Here is a 24379-nt window from a genome sequence, read left to right on the forward strand (position 1 = left end):
GTTGGGAAAAATCCGAACAGATAAGATACAAGACAAGACAAGAGCTAAAGAAAGAGAGAGAGAGAGAGAGAGAGAGAGAGAGAGAGCGAGAGGGAGACGCTGAAGATATCTGGGACTTCGTTGATGCATGATGTAATTCTATACCCCTCCAGTAGTTACTTTTTCTCTCCCCCTCTCTCCCTCCCTCTCTCCCTTTCCCTAAGAAATTCGGGAGAGAGAGAGGTAAATTTAAAATAGATTTACGATTAAATGTGTCTGCAAAGTGTGCATACACATACACACGCACCAGACTGGAAAATTTGGTGACAAGCTTTGTTGTGAAATTTACGACCATACCATAATAATCCTACTCTCTATATTTGGTAGCACAACAATCAAACCAACCCCTTCCCCTCTGTCTTACCCCCCCCCCCCCCTGAAACAACGTCTCAACCTCTAGCCTCCCGCCAAACACCCCTACTCACATGTGCCACCCCATTTAACTTTTCTCCTCGGCAGTGGAAATTTGAATTTTATGGGCGCGCGTGCCTTCGCTAGCCGAATCTAAACAGAAACCAACGAAGACTCTGTCTGAGATTAAGATCTGAACATGAAAATAATCTAGAGTTTTCATGTTCACATTTAACTGGACATATTATGACTTAATATGCTCGAGGCAGAGGTATTTGAACAGCATTCTGCAATTCGAAGCTACTCCGGTGACATAAATACTAATAAACCAATAATATTTTCATGAAATTCCGCGATGTAATCTTTACGATAATGAGTTACAATTGTCTCCGTAACTATAAAATTATTCTAATGGGTGCATGGAAACGATTTTTTCAGTTATTGTTTAACAAATCTGAAGTGTCTCAATTCGTTGAAGCAAAGGGGAAAATGGGTTTAAGTTTCTTTAAGTAATTGAACCGAAAACTGTTTTTTACGGCATTTAATATGATGTTCTATCTTTTTTTTGTGAAATTATTGAAACAAGATTTTAGGAACAAAAGGTCGATTTTAATGATTAAGTTTAAACATGGAGGCTCGGTAATTTGCATTCGCACATAATGTTCCGAACCCGCTCGTCCAAATTTTTTAATTAATTGTCTACCAAATAAATTGTCTCCGAAAATGCACATACTGTTCGAAATTATTTGGTTTTTGAGTTGAAATGTTTCAAACGCAAACCACTATATAAATTAAATAATGCCGCATTGGAAGCCGATGATACCCTCAATTAATAAGCAAAAAACCTTAATTATGATCAAACTCAATAACTATTTTCTTAAAATCTATAACAGAGTCAAAATAGTGTTAGACAAAACTTCAACTTAACAAATCAACTTGCACAAATTTACTTCAATTCAAAGTCGATGGGACCTGTCTGTACAGAGACCTGGCAACAAATCAACATAAACAAAATTAAAAAGGGGCCAAGACATTACAGCCATCATCTTTCATCTAAAAACACTAGATAGTTTCTTATGTAACTTCATTCGAGCCATTGGGAACGATCGCTAGTAAGACAAGGAAGTAAATAATACCACCTTTGAAGAGCTAATGATACCTTGCATTGATGATGCTAGGATTCAAAACAAACAACAAATTCAATTTAAGAATAATTTAATAACAACTAAAACAAACGTTATTGCGACCGAAAATCAAGATCTGTTTTGCACAAACGCTTAATAACAAGGTCAAAAATGCATGAGATAAAATCCAGACGAAAATCTAAGTAGCATCAGATGAAAACGTAAAAACCAATAAAAAGCTTGAACATCTGTAGAAAACATATGGCAAAGGTCCTTAATGAGAATATTTAACAGGGCAGACGAAAAAGAACAATAGTTTAACATTTGACCTTTTCGAAATCGATCAAATTAATAATTAATGACTGAAAACAATGTATAGTTTCTTTTATACTGCCATAGGAGGCCTTTGAGGGTTGTCATTCAGAATATGAAATAAGACTTCAAAAAAGCGACACACACATTTAACAAAACCAAAAAATCGGAAGAACTTTCAGATAACAATTCAGATAGAAGGTGTCGAAACCGTTAGAACCATAAGATATTCATTACAGTTTATTATATGTTCAAGAATTTCTGTCAGCTAATAATTGGCTAATATCACCATTTTTTTGAAAACCCGAAGCAGTCTTCAGAAATACAAAACCTTTCATAAATACTAAAAGGATTAACCTTTGTTTGCTTCATCCAAATGCGACTTATCATAAATGAGATGAAATTAGAAATTTTCAAAAAAAAGAACACAAAGGGCAGAATTAAAAAAGTCAATCGATATTTTTTAAGACAGTTTATTTTAAGGACTTAAGGCCCAATACTTATTGCTTGATAATAGAGCTACTTTGACTTTTGTCTCAGCAATTTGTTTTTTTTCCATTTAAACCTGTTGTTATTCAGAATATGTGATACGGCTACAAAAAGAACAACAAATTTAGTTAAACTCTATAGATTTATTTCCTTTTTTAAAAAAAATCTTTTTGAAAGCCATTAAAGAGAATCAATCAATCGGTAGTAATTTTACGTGCGTTTAATTGACTTTTCTTTCGAAGTCAATTTGGCCTGTTATTACTGTGATAATATGAAAAGGAAACAAAAAAACTGTTTCAAAAATTGCCAAAATTCGAAAATAAAATAGACTATATTTGATTTAAAAACCAACAGAAAAAATGATTTTCGTTCTTTAGAAAGCTTAAATTTAACGAGACTGAGCAACGAGTTGACAGTATTCAAAAACAAAACATCAAAAAATCAAAACATATCTGAGTTTTTCCTAAAACAAAGTTTTCGAGAGATAAGAGCGCGTAGGTTTCAAATGAAAGCATTCCAAAGGTTCACCTAGACCAATTAGGGAAGCCAATTGCATATTTTATTATTGAAAGTCGGTCATGAGACTGCAAAAAAAAACAAATGCGGGCAAAACAATCATGTATAAGTTTCCGAAAACTCTTTTAGTAGAAGACACGAAAACTAAGAAATTTCCTCCGAAAAAGACAATATATGTTAATTGGGCCTTAATCTCACCTCAATATGAGCTGTCAATAATTGACAGAGGACACTCTTTTTTAGAGAGGAAAATATTCTGGTCTGTAATAAAGAGAAAGAAAAACAAACCAACGATTGCTGAAATATTTTCAGATGAGACATCGCCCTAATAGAATTATTACAATTTTTCATAGTCAAAAATCAAGACGATTCGATAGATAACCTTGAGGGTGCTGCTCGTTCAATAACCACATGTAATTGTTCAAAATGCAACCCAATGAGCTATTTGGCAGCTAAAAATTCAACCTTCAAAAATTTCTGAAGCCTACTGGAAAATGCTTGTTCAAGTTACCAAAAGAAACCTCGAAACTTTTACTTCAGAACACTTTTAAGGAAAGGCGAAGTTAAATTAGTCCTTTTTCGAGTTTATTCGAAAATGCCTCATTTGGTTTAAGGGCTCTACTTCCAGCAAATAATGAAAAAGTAGGCTAAAATACATATTTTGTGCCATTTTTAATGAGATGCCGAATTTTGAAAATCCAGCGAAATTTGAGGTGATTTTTCTGAACCAAAGGAGTCAGCAGCCCTCCTCTATTTTTATAGGCAAAATCATTAAAAACCATTGATAAAAATTCAACAAATTTCTGTAAAATTGACGAAAACTTGAGCAAAAGTTCCGGAAAACATGAACAAAATTTTGAACGTCGAGAACTGCCTGGAAAAAATGAATTTCAAAACAATCATTTCAATTCTATTTACTACGCTGTAATTGCTTTCTAAAGATTTTCACATTGCTCGATTATATCGACCGGCCAATATTGACTGATGAGTGAATCAAAAGACCAAAAGAAACCCAGTTTGGCATATAGTTCCTCCTGGATTAGAGTGTGTCGGAACAAATACCAAACAATTCCTTGAAACATTTTCCTTTCTTTACGGCAAAATTTGTTATATCATTTGAATTAGTCTTTGGTGAGAATTAACGGTTTTTGACTATTTCAGAATTTTACTTGTATGTCTCAAAAATTAATTAATAGAACTAATTTCAGAAATGTTCCCTTTTTTGTTATGTTTTCGAACAAATTTTTCCAGGAGACAAATACGCTCAAGATATTGTTCTACTTAAAGGTTTTTTATTTGCTATTTTTGCTAACACAATCAAACGAAAGACATCAACCATGTTTTGCTGACCTCACATAAAATCAAAAATCAGGGAAACTCCAGTTACAACCAAGACGCTACGGCTTAAGTGAAAAACAGGCACTATTTTTTTCTGTTTTTAAAGAATGAAACGAAAAAATTTTCTCCTCACTGATTTCAACCATTTCAGCGCGCACGAAGTTTTCATATCAGAGGAGTTCAAATTTTTTATATATCAAATTGAGACTTACCTAACCGTATAGAAAACCATTGATTCGTTAAGGGGCCTTAGAAAAGGAATGTTTATTCCCAGGTGTCCAATTAACATAAGTTAGTTTTTAAACTAAATTTAACAAAATTTTATAACACATAATCCAAATGTAAAATACTTTGCTAAAAAATTCGTTAAGTCTTTCCTGTAATCAATGAATGTGCAGAATTAACCTATTTCTTAAAATATTGAAAACAGAATTGTTTCTACGTTTCATTAAAGTGATTTTATCGCAGTTTCTACGTTTGTTTCTGCGTTCCATTAAAGTGATTTACTTTAAATAGAGTTCTCGTATTTACTTCTGCGAATTCAAGAACCGTTCTTAGTTGTTAATTTCTTTGAGCGCGTGTTTTCCAGATTGCAAAACAATGGTTACGAGTGTAATTTTTTTTAAAAAGGTGCAACAAAGTTTTCGCTTCACAACGCTGAATGCGTTAATTTTTACAAAAATTTCGAGGAGAATATCAATGAACAATATTTTTGCAGCCGGTAATGCATTTCTTACAAAACACATTTCATCTCTCATCAGAGCTCGAGTACCTTGATATGCTGTCATATATTCTTTTGCTCCACCAGTCGTGTATTTTTTGTTTTTTTTTTGTTTGAACTTTAAATGATATTCACGTTGTTACATGAAGAGATACTTGCAGGTGAAGATTAGTAAAGTTTAAGTTTGATTGCGGTGAAGCTCTTCAGAATAATTTTTGTATAACCGAAACTGTCGCTTTAACTATTCGGATAATTGCTGTCATTTATCTTTTTGTGGAAAATATTGCAGTGAGTTAGTATTAAGTTCAAGCTGTCATTTGTAGAACTTTTTCAAATTTTCAACATTTATTAAACTTTTTCGGTAATTTTAGGAAAAGTTCAATCGGGAGCACAAACGCATTTGCGAGCTGCTTTCTGTTATTTATCCCAATTTCCCGACCTAAGAAAGGCTTAAGTGATGTTTCATTGTATATTGACAATTTGGGAATAAGTTTTGTGTTTTTCAATTACTAGAGTAGGGATCAAATTGTGTGAAATAATGAACAATCTCGACGCCAAGAGATAGAATGAGATCGTTTTCATTTTTTATATTATACGGCAAACATTTAACGCATATAAAGTGAGCAGATATCGAGTTATTCATTTTTTTATGGTACGGTCTATTTTTGTGCGAATAGTTTCATCAAGCTTAGTTTTTCGTAATTGTGAACAAACAATTTTTAGTTGGCAAATAAGCTGCTACTTAGCACTACTTGCAATTAATAAATTGAGGTTTGCAAGCAGTCAGTTTGTTGGGATCAAATATAAAACAGATCTCAAAAAAGTGTTGCTGTTGCTCATCTTGCTTCAACTCAAAAAATCTGTCCACTAGTCAAATCGAGTAAACTGCTGAAAATTTTTTGTGTTGAAAAAGTTTTTTCTATGCAAACAGAGTTTTTTCTGTTTGTTCTGAGTTTTCGATATTTTCAAGAATATCTGGGGAGCTCCCCAGATATTCTTGAAAATATCGAAAACTCAGAACAAACAGAAAAAACTCTGTACGCTTAAGTTGATGAAACTTAGTAGACCAGAGCTTAGATGCTAAGGCAAAGAGGACAGTCGCACAAAGAAAGTTGCGCTGAAAGAAATGAAATATGTAATCGCTGCATTAGGTTTTTGCTGTGCGGGTATTCCAAAAGGTTGTTGCATGATGAAAATCTGAGGTTTTTTTTACTTTGGTTATTGAATTTTTAAGTCTATTATTTTTAAAATATTAACTTTATCGGAACCACGAGATGCTCTCAACGATAGCTTAGTGGCACCAATTTAGCAGTAGTGTTTTCTCTAGGATGCACAGCTGTTTAATTTTTCCTAAATTAATTTTAGACATACTTATAAAGGAGCTGACAAAAGAACTGTTGTTCTTCACTTGGGTTTGCAATTTCTGCATTATATGGTGTTATTTAAGTGTTAAGTGTTGTCTCTAATGAAATGGCTGAGAAAGTGCGAGGTGTACGAAAATCAGAACTTTGAAGTGACTTTTGCGGAGTAGCGTTACCTTGATTGAAATATGAAAGTTTCAAAATCTAACTCTTAATATAAGCATATCCACTGCAGAGATTTGACAGTTAAAGACCTGCTCATGAGTGTTTTCATAAAAATCTAGCCTCTATTTTAGTAGTCAACAGTTCTAGAAGTCAATCCTTACGCGTCGAAGCTATGGTGCCTATCTATATCAGCTTGTTTAAGTAAGGATGCTGCTCAAAAGATCCTTAGTGCGGCGAGTAAACACTACGGGATATCGAGATTGATGGAGACGCTACCTATTCCTTTTTGTTCTGACCCCACCTTAGTTGGGATCGCTACTATATGCTCAACTAGGCATTTTTGGTTCTGTCAATTTTGGCTGATCGATATATTCATCGTAGAGTTGTTAGTTGTAGCATTAGAAAGCCATATTCAATGTAGAATATTTTATTCAGAAGATTTCTTTCAATTTTTTCAAAGAAATATCCAGGTTTGAAATTTTCTGATCATTTGACTGATTTCCCTTGTTTTTCACATTTTCCGTAATTTTTATTCAAGTTTTAGCCAATTTTTCTGAGACATTGGTTTTAATTTTAACGATGAAGGTGGCTTGCCGAGCTGTTTTGATTTAGCTGATTTGCAATAATGTAGGCGAAGTTTTTCGAAGTTCCGCTTTTTTTGTCAGAATTTGCACCATTTACGCTACTTGCACAATTTAGCCAATTTTGTTTAAATTTGCCGAAAGTAGAGCACAAATTTTTTGGAACAACCTTCATCAACTTAAATGAGGGATAATTTTATTTCCGTTTCCTGACAGAGTGTTTTTGAATTAAATTTTTGTCGGTTTTTCGCTAATTTAAATTGACCATTTTCCAAAAATCATTCGATTTTTTTAAAAAAAATATTTTTGACATTGATTTTATTGGCCGATTTAATTTTTTTTTCGCTAACGAACGGAACAAATACGCTTTTTTAATGAGTCCACACAATTTACAAGGCTGGTTTTGGTCTCATTGTGGGTTTTGAAGACGAAAAACTATCTGGATTGCGTTGACGCGTTGTGTTAAATTTTGTACAAAGTGTTAATTTTTAATCAAAATGAATTGAAAATCAAAATTCAGTTATGACAGATCTTTAATGTGCAAATGAGGCCAAATGAAAATGTATGAGTTTCATGGAAAGTTTTGCCTGCGTTTGATGTTCTTTATGCACTCTCATTACTTAGTCTTATACAAAAGATGCAATTGGCTTCCTTGTGTGGCGTATGGGATGCTATTTATTGATTTCAGTCGATACCTAACGGCTTTTACGACTTTGAGTACTTTTTTCGATAACTTAAGTCAATTTGTGAATTTTGAGCGATTTTTGATTCCTTTCTATTTTTAGCTTAGACTCAGAAAGGATAGTTTGCAACATTTTTGTAGAGAATTAAGCTGCAATCTTCTTTGCTGGTCTATAATTTAACAAAAGGTTTTATACGGCTTTGATTCTAAGAGTTTCCAAAAACTTTTTGTGGTTTTGGCATATTTGCCCCCCTTTTTGGGGTTCTATTTTGTTGTCTTTTCAAATTATTAAGGTAATGTCTCACCCAATAGAATTGAAAGGTGCAAGGGAACAATTTGAATGTTTTTAGTGAATAGCTTCTGTTTTAATAGCTGCGACATTTCCTCCCAAAATGTAACTGAACTGTTGATTTTTGGCTCTATGTTGTTTTTGTAGTTGAATGACGTTTTCTGGAAAAAAGTTCCAACAGCTTCTTTTGGAGGTATAGATAATTTGCTGATAGTTAATGGTTTTTATGTGTGAAAATGATTATGTTCAAAAATATAGCCTTTTTGACGTGTTATTAGAAAATGCTTTGTCTATTTTAAAAAAATAGACTGAGTTTTTGTCATAATTAATGTGTCTTCGGTATTTGACTATAGAAAAAGTTAGTCCCGCCACCAACTCTTCGGCAGAACTGAGGCAGCTCGCTATCTTATACGTCGTAAAGTTTTAACTTTTTAAGTGCTTGATTTTTTGGTCATGTCTTTTTGGATGATTCTATGAGAAGCAGGTTGCCGAGTTACAATGTGAGCAACTTGCTGTTTTGAGAGAAATGTTTTAGATTATATTGTAGATCTTAATTTTTCGGCTCATAAGTTTTTTGCATTGAGCTTATAATTATTTTGCTTTCGTGGAGAAAGATCAATCATTTTTGCAAGAATCTGAAAAAACACATGATGTTCTGATCGTAACTTTTTAACTTGTTAAAATTCACATTTAGGTTTCGAAGCTTAAGGAAATGATCCAAGACCAGCACACCCAAATCATGAAATTGAGCGTAGATTTAGAGGTCACCCGAGGTCAAAAACAATTCAGCATGTTTCACGACCCTAACCAGAAAACAATTATATCTGCAGCCGATGCTGAACTCCGCCGACTTTTGTCGGAAATTGAAAATCTCAAAAACATAGCAAAGACCAAAGACGCCGCGCGGGAAACTGAATTGGAACGAATCAAGGAAAATTCCCAACTAATGGAGCAGGAATTGCGTGATGAAATTGAAGAGCGTGACAGAAAAATGAAAGAATTTGAAAAAGCGGAAAAAGAGCGCTTTGACAATTCAAGCAAAGCTTATGACGAAACAATTTTCAACCAAGAAATGGCGATCAAAAAGTTAGTTCACGTTTACATTTTTGGTACTCATTCATTCAGATGAATTCTCATTAGGCCTAAATTTGTCAATTATTTATGTTTAAACATGAAAAACGGCGTCAAATTTGCAACTGTCGCGTCTCTCGCAAACAGTTTTTATTTCGGCATCTTTTTGATCAAATGAAGACCAAAAGCGGTAATTGTAGTCCGTTTATATTTATGTTACTTTAAATAATGTAGGCTAAGAGAGACTTAAAATGTGTGTTTATAAGGTTTAATAGGTTCGCTTAATTTACATTATGTCTAAGTTACCTTCCCCTTTCTGTATAGTATTGCCTGTTTTGTCTGTAATATATCCTTCATAGTGCGTGTGTTGTGTCGTTGGAAATGTGTCTTTGTAAGTTGCATACGCGCTCAAATTAGCAACAAATGTCGCACAGCCGAAAATGTTAATGAACTAAATTTATTATTCATACTGTATTAGAAGCCAAAAATTATATTTTGAAATTGTTTTAGTTGCTCTTTAACCATAGGAAAAGTAGAGAAATGTTTGATTTGAACCGGAATTCAGCATTCGGTTATGTGAGCGTACGGCTGTTTGCACGATTTGGGATTGAAATTGCGAAGAAAGCAAACAACGCACAGTTACAAATTGAATGCTACATGTTTTCACATTAAGCACCAAATATGTGCGAGTCTGTAACGTAATCAGTAGAACGCTTTCAGCTCCAATAACATCGCTAGACTACAGTGCTTGCTAGCTACTAGCTATGCAGTCTTGTTATCTTTCGTTCCCCCCAATATACCTCAGCCGTGTCTGAGAATTTGTCTGAGGAGCTTAGCTGGGCTCTTAATCCAATTTCCCTGCTTGCCGCTGGCTGGAGCGAATAGACAGTAACTTAATGACCATGCGTATATAATACATGAATGCGCGTCGGCTATATTTATTTTCTACAAAGCTAAAATTGATCACAAAAATCCTGCGCAACAAATCAGAACATGTTTTAGCGGCATTACCACATGCGGCAACTAGACATGCTAATCATGGTTTTTAATCTTGAGAACATAAACTTAAATTATTCACCCAAAGATCACTTCGAACGCACACCCACTCCCCAATAAACCTCTCAGTAACAGAAACCTGCCCGGGACCAATCGCATACTTTTTACTTGGGCGCGATGACCAATTGTAACGGAAATTCTGATTTCAAAAACATTTTGGTTTGGAACCGAAATGAAACCTCCACTGAGAACTTAGGACTGCAACCTCGGCTAAGATTGAACAAGTGCGTGGATGACCGCTTGAGACTCGCATGATTCTGCGTGGGTCAGAAAGTTTGCACATTCGTATTTTATATCAGATATTTCAGCATAGCCCTGCGACTGATAGATTATCAGACACGATAGCATTTGCAACATAAATGACATATATATCGATTCTGCCTTTGCTCCATCAGTTCATCCTGTCCGGATTTCACTTATGACAGAATACAAAAAAAGAATTTTATAGGAAAGGGTTTTTTTCAATATTAAGTTTCTCTTTGGATAATGAAAAAGAAAATATAAATACTTTTTGCAATGCCTTCATACGTCCTCCGAAAAAGCTAAGGACAACAATGACAGGCAGGATCCAAAAATCAGAATTTAGGGGAAAATACTTTTAACTGACTTCGATATCGATAATAATTCTGTTCAAACTCAGAACATACAAAAATTTAACAATATTAGACACGTTTTTCACGAACATTTTTTGAATGCAGTGGCTTTAACATAAGAAAACGTAGAATTTTGTATTTTTGTCGTTAGAAGGCTTCTAGCTGGGGACCGGCTAGCGCCCAAAACTCTATCAAAATTCCGAATAATTTGTTTGGTGGTTCCTCTCGTTGTAGTGACTGTGTGTTATCCCCAAAGAATTTTGCTCTCTCTCGGCTGCTTGAAAACTTCACTCTGGATAATTGAACTAGCAATCAATAATAAGTAATGCCAGTAACAAGTAATGTTATAGCCAGAGATAGATAATTGAGTAAATTCAACAATCAAAAGAAATTTTTCTATTAAAACTTAATATTGATCCACACAGAATTTAAACAATTCAAGCACTTTATGCGCAAGTATCCACAAACAGTCTATTTACTTCCTCACCCAAAAAATTCAAATAAGTTCTGCCTCCCAGTAGCTGTAATACTGGTAAGAAATTTATAATCTTCGCAACCTGTGTTTTTGAATAACCTTGCAGTCTCACTCACTGCAGCTTACGAAACTATGTTCTTTCACCAAGAACTCTTTCAAAAATTAAAATTCTTGCACTAGGAACCAACTGCTCCATTTGAGCGTTTTCTCTTGCTCTCAGTTCGTAATCCTCTCTCTGATATTTTTTAATCTGCCTAAGGGTACTCAAACTTATCAAATTTTTTATCAGTGTTAAGTAACGTTTCATTTCCTTTAGAACATTTTGACCTAACGTATAAGTGTAATAATGGGCGTAGAATGCTAGCCACGCGCTATAGTTTATCCTAAGTGAATATTTGCTCAATATTACCGGAATTTCATGGACAACTCGCTTTGAAGTTCAGGATCCATTCCTATTCTTTCTTTGTTACTGATACTTCTCTAATTTATCCTATGAAGATTTTTTGCTCCCCTGTGGGGCTGGCACTATTTGTGTTAACCAAATTTTCTCAATTCTCTTTATTATCACAGTGGTGGAAAATTCGGGGAAAATTTTGATCTTTTTGCTCTTTTTCTTTGTAGAATATTCGTCAGCGTTAATACCTTGAACGATAACTAATTTCCGTTCTTCACGTTTTTCTGTGCTTTCTGCTAGAAATTTTGATTCTAGTAGAAATTTCGTTTCTTTCATAGAAGCACAAAAAATTCAGTTATCTTCTTTTTTTGTTTTAAGAGCCACAGCGAATGGTTTCAGGTACCGGAAAGAGCCCGTTGTTTTTCTCTTTATGCCTACAATTGTACAAAAGTTCACCAATTAAAATCTCAGGGCGATGGGGCTTGATAAAGTAGAGTTTAGATGACTTGCGGGGGTTGAGTGAAAATTGAGGCGCTTGTATTTTCAACATATCAGTCTCTCTCTATCAGAATTTCTTTCAGAAAGCCCTTGTATTCTTCTGTTCGCTTCAGTTGATTCTTTAAAGAGCTAACAGGTAATTTGTCTATTCTATCTACCTCAATTATCAAACTTAATTCATAGCTCATTATCTCTACTAGAAGTTCCGGTTTAACACTTTTTGAACTTCCAATACTTAATTGCTCCTTTTTTGATGTTATTGATTCCTTCCAATGTAAGGTTACCAAAACTATACTATTGTTACTTGGTCTTGGCTCAGGTTTCCAGTATATTCTTTGAGTTTCTCAAAGTTCACATGATATACTTGATTGACTGACACGATTTGAAAAAAAGAACTACAAAAGGTATTTGCGCTAACTCTTGATATCTATACCAAATTTCCGCAAACACAGAATCTTTTCCGAATTACTGCTCAAGGGTTTCTCTTAATAAGGGTGTACCGAGCTTGGATCCAAAAATCATTTAAAAAGCAACCATTTCTTCAATTCAATCATTTTATTTCATTTCTTCAAACGTGTCCGTTCAATCACTTTTGTTGTGCTTAGTTTTGTTATTGAACTCAGACCGTCTCGTTGCGCATACAAGGGAAACACTCGCTGAATCACACCATAAAAGTATCAGTTTTTAATGGTTAAACTTCTTTTCTCTGCTCCTAAGCAAAATAAAAAAATGGTCAATTTTTTTTTCACTTACAATTTGCCTCGCTTTTTCACACAATAAGGTTTGTGACAAAAACATTTATCTCTTTTTGTTTTCGATTTACCATGCTGTGCGTAAGTGTTGTGGGCAAACAAAGATCTTTTTTTATTGGCATATGCAAGAAAAAAATGCCGACAAATGTTACAAATCACATTTTTTGTTTTTCTTTTTTTATGCTGTAATCCTTCAGTTAACATGTCCATTTTATCCTTCCTGAAAACACTAAAGAGTAATCCTAAACTTGTAGCTGGTTAGAAGGAATACATACTCAATTTTCTCTTACCAAAAGGCTGTTATGTTTGCAATTTTGTGGTTTGGGGTGAATTCATAAACAACTATCTTTGCTTTTCCCACGCTCTTCCATTCCTTTTTGTCCTGCTGTAACTATACTTGGTTTTTTTCGGTAAATGATCTCTGAGTTTGTAATTATTCTTGACAACTCGATCACTTTGCGAATTTAGTCTCCGTTTTGTTTTCGTAACATATAAAGCTACATTTCACTACAACTTATATCGCTCAAATTCGTTCTTTTTGTTTGCATAGTCAAAATGCTCAAGTTGAGCTCCTAAACTCTGCAAACTAATTGATATTTCAGTATCTATGCATCAATGTCATGTAGTTTCAACGACGTTATACTAAAATTAAAACGCCAAAGAAAAACTAAAAACCTCGCTCCCTCGTAGGTAGCTGTGTTAAATAATAAAAAGTTAAATGCATACGACCTGAAGAATTTTGCCTAAGTGCATCCGAATGTCGTCAAAATACTTGCTGTTTTGTCAGTATTTTGCGGTTGGTTTTGAGAAATTATAGCGCAGACAGCGACTTTTTTCCGCTTGCCCCCCCCCCCCCCCCCAGTCCTATATAGCCGAAATTTATGCACCCCCGAAGTTATAATGTTCTGTTTCCTTCTGAAAAGAGTATTTGTTTTCATAATATCGTGCGTCGTACAATACATCAACGACCATATCTGTAACATTTATTAGGAAAATTATAGTATTACAGCCCTCACAAAGCTCGTAATTACTCAAAAAAGCAAAAAATCTAAGTTTTTGGTTGATGCTTACATTATATGCAGACGCTTATTGCTATACACATATTATTTTTAAACCTGCTCTCTTATAGTATTTTCTAAATGCCTATTCATACGTATATATACGTAATAACTCAAATACATACATAATGTTTAAACATATACAAATTGTGGTTGCAGAAAAGATCCCAGACGGCTAAATCATCAAAAGCGTCCCCAATTTCAAAAGTTTAAAAAGTTCTGGTGATTTTGATTCAAGGTAAATCCAAAATTTAGGAGAAAACTTTGAAGATTAAATAAATGCAGTATCCAAAACACCTGCCTAGTAACTCAAAGCCTCAACAATTTTCGCAAAAATTTAGGCAAGCTGAGGCAACTATAGCGGGAAAAAAGACAAAAAAATTAGCGAATTTACTTGAAAAAATGTCTTCGAGAGCACATAACAGTGGCGAAAATGTAAAATTACATGAAACAATCACATCGTCGAGTGATGAGTTGTACGATACAAGTACCATTTGAAAACAACTATTTTGGATATCAGTTGAATCGGCCATTATCGAACAAGTTTTATTTTGAAAAAATGATGTTGCAGATGATCGCGAAGTCTTAACTAGTGAGCTTATAACAGTTTAAAGAGTGCCCTGCCGCCACATTTGGGAACCAAAAAATGATGACTCAAACAAAATTTAGTTTAAATCAATCGTGATCAAGAGAATTTGTAAAGAAACCCAACTAATCTTTTTTTTGTTGTGCTGCTCACTTCAGTATCAAAAAACTTCCGAGAAAGATTGTCACTTGGTCAATTCGAGAGACACGCTTGCAGAAACCAACGAAATAATGAAAAATTGAAAACAAAGATCCATAGACAACCTATTGTATACACTGGTTACGAAAGAATCCATAACTTGCAAGAATCCTGCAAGATTTTGAATTCATTTGGAAGGGTATTTATTTTTTTCAAAAACTTACTTCCAGTGTCATTTAACGAGCAAAAAATTTTTCTAAATTACTATTATGAAATACTTCATTAACTTCATTTATAGTGTATTTCCCAACTAAAAAAGTTTCGACAAAAAATGGTATTGCAAATTTTGGCTTTAGAAGTTTCATAAACTGAAGTAATTTTGATTATTAAATTTTTGTTTCGAGAAAATATCTAGCATCGTCTTCCAATTGAATTCAAAATCTTGCAAGATTCTTGCAAGTTATCAATTTGTGGTTTACTAGGGTAATTGAAACCCAAATGAAAGCCCTGATTCTCGATTTTTGTTCCAAAAATCAAGTCAAATGTGATGATGCACTCTTTCTGTCACGCAGACAAGGTATTAATCATTATTTTGATCTCTTGACTTAAGAAGTTTTTTGAGCTCAACGCATCTTCGTCTAATATATGGTTTCCAGATATTAAAAATGTTTGTTTTGACAAAAATTGGACAATAATGACAACTAGTGAAAACTACTGATGCCAAGGTTATAGCCTCTTTTAAAAAATGAGCAATCAAAACACCCTCATTATAGGAAAAAAATTCGAGAATATCTATGTTTATTGAATAAGTGCTTGAGTCGAATCGGGGTATATTTGTTAATGTATGTGCCTGTATGTGTTATTGTATATATTCTAGTATGTGCCTAAAAAGGGCGCTTTTTGAAACCGGTTAAAAATTATCGTAAATCTATTTTTTTATCTGACTAATTGTTGTGTGTTTTGTTTTCTTTTTTTCTCGACACAGATGAACGAAGACAAAAAGTGTTAGTCACAGGGCTTAAGAATTGTTCTAGAGGGTCATAAAAACAGCGGAAAGTGACAAAATCCGCTAATTCATCCTAGTTGGTAAAAGTTGAATAAGATTGCCTCAAAATTCGCCTAAAGTTAAACGCTGCAAAAGTTTTTGTGCTATACTTTTTTTTTGCAAAACTACGAATTCTTAAAAAACTCTTTTTTGTGAAATTCTACATACAGAGAGTTTCAAAAGGATACCACATGTTGGTCTGAGATGCCATCAAAAAAGTGAAAAGTTCTCTGGACAAAAAAAAACGGAGATGGCAAATATTGGCTATAGCTGCATTTGGTCTCCCAAGTTTTAGATTTTACGAATCAAGCCATATCTGCCTTATAACCATGATCGAGTGTGCTGTGCAAGTTTCCCGTGAAGTTTTACTTAAGTCAACTTTAAGTTCAAAATTAAATGAGGCAATTACAATTATAGCTGCGCAGCAAACTTCTAATGGATCCCGGACGTTTTCCAGTTCATCGAATAATTATGAACTGCTCCATAAAACGGTCAATATCTTCGAGTGATTTCAGACTTCAAATTTTTGCAGAGTTTGAGACATCGAGTAAATTCCATTTCTTTATTGTATCAACTTAACGATTGCAATTAGCAATTATTTTGTGAAGATTTTTCATGACTCTGCTAAATAATTTTTAGGATGGTTTTAATTTTTGTTAGTTCTTTTAAACAATTTTTTAATTTATTTGTTTTTGGACATTTTTGAGGTGCAAATAATATGCTAACCCAATAAAATTAGGGCACTAACTCTTCAAATCACCCAAAATATTTTTCTTGAGTGAAATTCCTAGATGGTCTTCGATTCTAAAGAACAAATCGCGTGATTCCATCAAGTACAATTAGTTACATTTTTTTTGTGAGAAGTCTAATGAGGAAGGACTCTGAGTCGAAAATTTTTTCATCTTTTTCTGGCTGTCGTTCTAAATAGCGTAAACTCATAAAAATTGCTGAGTTTTTTCTGGAACGATTTGTTTGGGGCTGGAATCCAGAAGAACAAAGCATATCACTCTAAATTAGTAAAGCAATCTGGCTACTCAAATTAAGATGTCATCTTTTGTCAATTGCTTAGTCAAAAGCCTATTCTTTAGTTAAATGTTTACTTTATAGCACTCTTTATAAAAGGGACATAATTTTTTCGCAGACATGGCATCACAAGAATTTTGGTAAAAAACATACATTTTCAAAACAGGTGATTATTCATGCATTGTTAAATGAATCTCCCGGATTGGCTGAGAGTTTTGGCCTGATTCATATTGACGTTTCGTGTAGTATTTTATATAGAAATAATATGATTTTGAGGACACGTGATTTTTTTCAAAGGCGATTAGGGTTGAAAATCGAAAAAAAAAATCGATTAGGGTTGAAAATCATGTTATTTTACAACAAATTATATAAAACTACATGCACGTAATATGAAAACTCACAATGACCAACATCAGAGAATTAAAAATAAAACATGAAATGTCACATAATGTGAAATTTTATCGGTTGTCAATTTTTCTCGAAAAATCATACAAGGATACGCAATTTTTAATATGATCTCAGGAGTCATATTTTGTGTGCAGACTTTCTTAGTTTTGGTTTCTCGAAACTATAGTTTTTGTAGATCAGAGATTACGTCCATCATGTTTTACTATTGCGGACACATGTAGGTGAAATCTACCTGTGGGCAAATGCAACTTTCTCAAATTTTGTGCCAATAAGGCGATTACCTAGAAAGTTATTTCTAGTTTCTTTCAAAGTTTACCTTAAAAATATTTGCTAAAGAAGTTAAATAAGAGTTTCGAAAATTGCTAATCTCCGTTGTTGTCCGGGTGCAAAAATTAAGAGGTCGTATTATTATTATTTTTAAAGCTTTTTTCAGTCAAATTTTAACTTTGTAGCAATCTAAATAAAAAGGATATGATTTAGATGTAGACTGTTGGAACGATATATGGATTTCACGAGTTTTTACGCTAAATTTGAAGCCCACTGAAAAAGGTTAGTTCTAAAAAACTGAAAAGGAAAAAATATCTGAGTAAGATGTCTTTTTCAGGAGGATTAAGGTGCTTCATGGGTCCTCTGCAATTTTTATTCAAACCTTTATTGCTGTTATTATTAATTCAAAATTAAACACGAATATTTTTCTGAAAAACTGTTTAAAAACATAAAAGTTGCAACCAGACAGAAAAATGAAATGTTGCTATTTTTGCTTTATTTTGCCGGAGTTTAAAATTCGTTTTTAGAGTGGACAAGGGGTAGATATACAAAGTCAAAAAATTTTCACCAAGAATAGTGTTATTTCGAATTGAAGGTAATTGAAAATTTTTGGAAAAGAGTAAGTAGCTCCGTCTGTTTTCCTTAAATCATTGAAATAGCCTTTACAATTTTATCTTTGGTTGATTCTGCTTGAAAAGTTCTTGTTGATTTCTCCCTTAAAAAACTATTTGCAAAGAGATAAATATAAAAAAGCATTCCTTAGTTGCGCAAAAATATACTAATTACCATCTGTTTTTTTTTAGTAATCGGTTTTACGTTTGAATTCAATCCTCTTCTTCTGGAATCAACTAGTCGAATCTACAAAGAAGTCACCTGCTTGAGATACTAAAATTGAAAAAAAAATATTTAATTTTAATAATGAGGATGTAAAAAAAAGTCAATTTTTAGAAAAACTGATCTGCGTCAGACAGCGTCTGGTTTAATTTGACGTTAAAAAACGTACTTGAGTATGAAAACAGCTTCTCCTTTTGATCAAAATTTGGTACACCTAGATATCAACACTTCAATTTTATGTATTTTTACTTTTGAGAAGAAGGATTCTTATTTAAATTTTTATCAATGTTGACGTTTGTTTTACTGTTTTTCTGGTTGGTGCTGATAGTTGGCTTTGAAAAAACTAATCGCCTTAACCAAAAAGAGACTTTTTGTAACTTTACGGAACGCTTGCTGTCAGCAAGTCGTGTACTGGTAATCAGCGCAAATTTGGCTCAAGACTAATTGTTTCCATGGAGAAACATGGTCCATAAAAAATTTTAATTTTTGAGTCGTTTGAAGGTAATCGGTAAACTATTTGTCCTGGTTTAACTGGACGTCAATCCAAATACTTGATTATGAAAACAGCTTCTGTTTTCGATTAACATTTGGTACTCCTAAAGATCAAAACTTAAATTTTATTTCATTTCTCTCAAGTTTACAGAAAAAGGGGCATCTTTTTATAAAATTTTGTACTGAAAATCAACCTTTGTTTCATTTTCCGCGTGGTTGGCGTTGATAGTAGGATTTGACATAAAACTAATAGGCTTACGTCTCTTAATTCTCTTCCTGTCAGCAATTCTTGTACTGTTAATTAGCGCAAATTTGTTCCAAGTTGGATTTGTTTTTTTTTCGGGGAAAATTGATCCATAAAAATTCTAATAATGGAACTGGTTTAAGATAATCGGTAACTAGTTATTCTGCTGAAAATTCATTTTACTAACCACTTTTTTGTTAATTAATTGATATTTTGATAAAAACAAATATTTTTGTTTTGAAAAAGATAACTTCCTCATTTTTTGGATGAGGGCAATTTTTTACATCCTTATCTTTAACTACAATAAAAAATTCCTAACCTAATTTACACAATTCTTTACGCATGCCTAACTTTATTGGTTAAACGCTGAAGAATTTTCAAGGCAGGTTCATATTTTCTTCCAAGCATCTGAGTAATGTCAGAGAGCATAAAATGAACTGAAAAACAGGAAAATGTTGGACAAAAGATTTATTAAAATCTCGATTCAATCAAAATTCTCTACTTTTCCAACTTTTTTGTTTCAGCCCTTCTCATGTTGACCAAGTTCAGACGATTTTTTTCCCTTCTTTTGCACAGTTTGGTCAATTTTCGAATTTGCGCTTATGCCTCAGGAAAGCTTAAAATGATAACCTTTTCAAGATGCAATCATATATGGTTTTTATGTCTGAATAAAGTTCGGAGATCAAAAGCTGTTCAAAAACTGCCGCCTGCAAAAGGATACTGTAGCAAAGCAAAAATTGGTCACTATTGGGTTGGTAAAAACGGTAAAGGTTTTCAGAGTTCGTTACTTTTATATGAGTTAACGGAAATTAAATGTCAGCTCAAATAGAAAAGGTTCTGCCCATTACTTTCGAACTAATATTATTGGACTTTTTTACGTTTTCGATTTGAACTTCGCTCAATATGGTTTTTACAAAATGTAAAAGAAGAAAACATCAAAAAAGAATCTGTATTGATCTGATATTAGTTGCTTTAACTTCTAAGGTTTTTAATGGTCTTATTGCTAAGTGGACCCTTTACGTTACTAGATAATAGTTTGAATGAAGCTATTTTTTTTATTTGTTTGCTCTTTGGCGCTGCAAGAAGCAAGAATTTCTCACACAAAGTGACAATACTTGAATGATGGCTGGTATTTTGTTCAATCTGTTTTGAAAAGATTGAAAACTATTTGCAAAGCCACTTTTTACTCAGAAAAAATTTTGATATGTTCTGAAGATATTCTATATTGTTGTTTTTGTATGGGAAAAGTTAGGTGCTTTGCTTTTAATCTCTTTTTTTTCTTCCTTGACGCTCAGAATTATTAACGCTCAAAATTTTCTCAAGTAATTGCAAATTTGAGCAAATTTTCCAAATGGAACCTGAGAAATGATATCACTTTATATTTTCCTAAAACTGAAATTGATGCAAAACTTCAAAAATTTTGTTCTGTCAAAAAATGTTTTAATCTTAAATTATCGGAAATAATATTTCCGCTCATTTTAGTAACTCAGGACAACTCATAAGCCAACCAAGTTGCTAAAGCGTGTTTCCCTCTCATTCTGCGGTGTAGAAAATAGATAAATAGTGTTCTCACCAAAAAACTGGGAACACAGAAATATTAAGAGACAAAAGCTAAATTTTAAAAGTCGATTTTGAGTTATTTTAAAAGGGCAGAACCAACTGCAAAAAATGAATATGCTCAATTGATGCATATGTTTTAAATTGTTGTTAATGTCGTCCACATTTGACTTATCTCTAATTTGTTTTGTTAAACAAATTTCGTTTGCGCTAAGCAATCAATTTTCTCTACTCTTACATTCTGTTGAAAGAATTCGTTTTTAGATGCAGCAAGCTCAAGTTGGTTCTATTTGTTTATTTGATCGCTGTAAATTTAGGGCGATCTCCAGTAAATTTTAATTTTTTCTATTTTTTATTTTGTTTTTTAAATTTACTTCATTCGCAGCTGCGACATAGATGCACGATTCCACAATAACCAGAGATGCTTTGAGATATCAATTGATTATTTGGGCAAACATTTTTCCACATGCTAAGTATTATAAGTTACTGTTCAAGAAATATAAGGGTTGTGAGATAAATGCGTGTTGAAATACAATCAAAATTAACACAATTTTGATAAGTATTTCTAAAACGATTTCAAAGTATCAAAAAATTGACTTTCCTCTTTTATTCCGAGTTCTTTTATCGGTTTCGTTATCAAAAAGTTCTACTAACCTTTATGAATGTTAATATATTCAGCTAATTTTGTTAATTAAACTAAATTATTTCTCCGGGATTTGCGTGCGTTCGTATATTATAAATGATTTTAACAAGTCGGAGTTTTAATCTATTTCTCTAAATTTTGAAAAAATCTATAATTTTGATATATAAGATTTAGAGTAATTTATGTCACTGTACGGTATTTGTGAAAAATTTGAGTACAAAAATAAAAAAAAAGTTGGAGGATGTATATTCTCTATTCTTACGACAGTAATAGGCGTTTTTTTTGTGTCAGTATGACATAGATTAGGTTCGTGTCAAGAACAGAAGATACCGAAAAAGATTTTTAAAAAAAATCTTCAGTTTTGAAGTGTCAAAGTTTCCATTCTTTCAGTCATTGCTGTATGATAGTTGTCAATTTCGCTTTAGAATAAACGGAGCTGCTTCTTACTGTTCCAATTAACTTGCGAGTATTATATTGTTTTTGGTGATGATCTAATACCAAATCAATCACTTCATTTTTTTGCAGTATGTGGGCTAATGAATTAGCTGAGAGACGTTTCTGTATTAGCATGTGGTTTCATGCTTTATTATGTACTAACAAATATTTATGTTCAACTATTACACATATGGAATACCTTCTTGTGCCACCTTAGTGGTGGAGAAACATAAGGTTTAACTAGGTTTTGTTTGTTCGGCCAATTTCAGCCGATCGATTTTTTTATCATACAGAGTTGCAGTGGTATTATTAAAAGGCTTGTCAAGCTTAGCATATCAAATTAAAAAGATTTTCTCGCATTTCGTTTTCTCCGAGGACTTATCAGAGGAGTTAGAAATTGTTGACTCGAGTGGTATTGGTTTTATTCTAAAAGATAGAAGAGAGATTGTGAATTGTCGATTTTTCGGTCGATTACAACAATAGCAAGGCCAGTTTTGGTCTCATTGTTGGTTTTTACAATAAAAGAAAATCTGATTTTTGCATTTTTTTTTCATGCCAGTTTTGAACCAATCTTTTTTAGAAGTTTGATTAACGAGAGATACCATATAAGTTCGAACGAATGTTCCAGTGAACAAATTTTATCAAATATTGTTTTCAGAGAAAATTTCAAGCTTATTATGGTTCCAACATTGCTTTCACAAAATTCTAATGATTTTTTGAATTTGCCTTTATTTACTCAGTCTCAATAGTCAAAGGTCCATTTGGCTATCTAATGAGGGTTTAGTGAAACTTTTTAATGCGTTATAAAAATGTGGCAATTAGCCTATATAATGCTTTTTAATTTACACCTAAAGGCTCTTATGTCTTTGAGTATTTATATATATATATATATATATATATATATATATATATATATATATATATGTGTGTGTGTGTCTGTGTGTGTGTGTAAATTTATCAGTTATTTTTTGGATGTTGCCACTTTTTGAACACCATCTCAGTCAAGTTGTGGCTTAATGTCATTAGGGACCGGTCCTAATTTTTTTGGAGTCAAAGTAAGACCTTGTAAGGCTTTTTTTTAATTAATGGCTCTTATAACTTTAAATGTAATTATAGTTTTAAAAAATGTATCAAAGAATTTTTGATTTTATAAATTTTTCGTTCTTAATTTGATCAACTGGAAGCTTGGTCCCATTGATGACAGGGCCCATTCATGGTAGAGCCAAACCATGTTATTACATTTCGTTGTTCTGTGTTTTAACTATATGTTTTTATACTTTGATAATACGACAAGTATATAACGAAAACTATTATAATTTTTGGATAGTTGCCTGTTTTTGAGGTTAGATTTTGGGTTCTTGTCCCACTAAAACTTGAGAAACAGATCCGATTGCCATTGAATAAAGGCTTATTAGAACAATTGTTTTCAGTAAATTTCTTACGCTTTTAATGACTTGGACGTTTTTCTTGTAAATTTTTGATTGAATTTTTGTTTTTTGTCTCTATTGGATTATCGTTTTGTAGTCGTATTACATATTCTGAATAATTAAAGATCTCAGTGGTTTTCTGTGGAGGTATAAATGAACTTTTTATGTGTTCAACTGAAGGCCTTTAGTGTTCAACGCTTTTAACGGATTGCCTTTATTTGCTCACAAAAATATCAGACTTGTTGTGAACTTCATTCATCAATTTAATTGCCTCCTTTTTCATTTGAAGCAAACACGGATTTTTATTTGACTGGTTGAGCGTTTTAACTGATGTTTTTACGGCTTTGAAACTGAGTTTTTATAAAAGTTTTTTGAGTTTTTGGTTCTGGTAAGAATTTGTGGTCCTTTTGTTGTCTTTAAACATCGGCTCTCACCAAATCGGCACCACTGACGTCCAAAGGAGGCCGAAGTGAACTTATATATTTTTTGAGTTAACAACTGATGATTTTAAGTGTTTCTACAATTTGTGTTTGCGTGCGTAACTTATTTCTGGTTTTTGAGTCTTGCCTGCATGTGTTGTTTTTTAGTCTTATGACTTAGCCTAACTATATGCAGGACCTATTGGTTTCCTATGGAGTTTCATGTGAGGTTATCAAGTATTTCTGAGCTGAAAGCCGATCTTCGTTATGAATTATGAAGTTATTTTGTTTCAAAAATTCAGTGGATTTTTGATCTTTGTTCTTTTTTCATCTTCTTTTTGTCTACTTGTTACGTGATCTCGTTAAGCAGAGGGGCCTATAGGTACGTATAGGTTTTTACGACTCGAGGAGTATTGGAGAAGTCCTTTTTTAAAATCAATTTTGTTGCAGTGATTTTGAAGCGGGAAATGAAACCCGTGAAAAAATTTGGAGTGATTTTGGTGCTGAACAAAAGTGAAGAGCGGAGCAAACAGAGTGGTTTTTGTTCATGCCGCTGTTTTTGAGAGGGCGAGAAATTGATGTGTAAAAAAATATTCTCTAAGCGAGCGAAAATTTTTTGTTCGCGTGCGGCTTTAAAAAGCAGCTTTTTGCAATTTTTGATGGTTATGAGGTTTGATTATGATATTGTTTTAGTTTTAGGCTTGTTTTGATAGGAATTGAAGGTTTCAAGTAGTTAATTTGAGTTTAATGCTAAATTGGAGGTTTTTGATCAGTTTTGCTGATTTTTCAACGAAATTTAATGATTTTTTTGCCTATGTTTTTGTTTCCATACTTTAAGTAAGATTTGAGTAGAAGCTTGTTACTTAAGGAGTATTCAGCTACCAATTGACTAAAGTTTTCTTGGTATAAATCATTTTCTTAGAAAATTGAAAAATTTCAAACCATTTTTTTTGAGTTTTTCTTTGTATTAATCTTAGACAAGTTTCTTAGCCTATT

General features: G+C 32.9%; 1 protein-coding gene across 4 annotated transcripts in view; it reads left to right on the forward strand.

Moving 5' to 3' along the window:
- LOC142349742 (uncharacterized) overlaps window positions 1–24379 on the forward strand; it is a 103252-nt gene that overhangs the window by 21853 nt on the left and 57020 nt on the right. For all 4 annotated transcript variants that reach the window (XM_075401484.1, XM_075401487.1, XM_075401488.1 and 1 more), the window contains exon 3: window positions 8663–9054. In XM_075401484.1, the coding sequence (XP_075257599.1) occupies window positions 8663–9054 (392 nt within the window). The remainder of the gene's footprint in view (window positions 1–8662; window positions 9055–24379) is intronic.

The sequence above is a fragment of the Convolutriloba macropyga genome, chromosome 11 (assembly GCF_964194025.1).
Source record: "Convolutriloba macropyga chromosome 11, txConMacr16.3, whole genome shotgun sequence".
Classification (NCBI taxonomy): Eukaryota; Metazoa; Xenacoelomorpha; order Acoela; family Convolutidae; genus Convolutriloba; species Convolutriloba macropyga.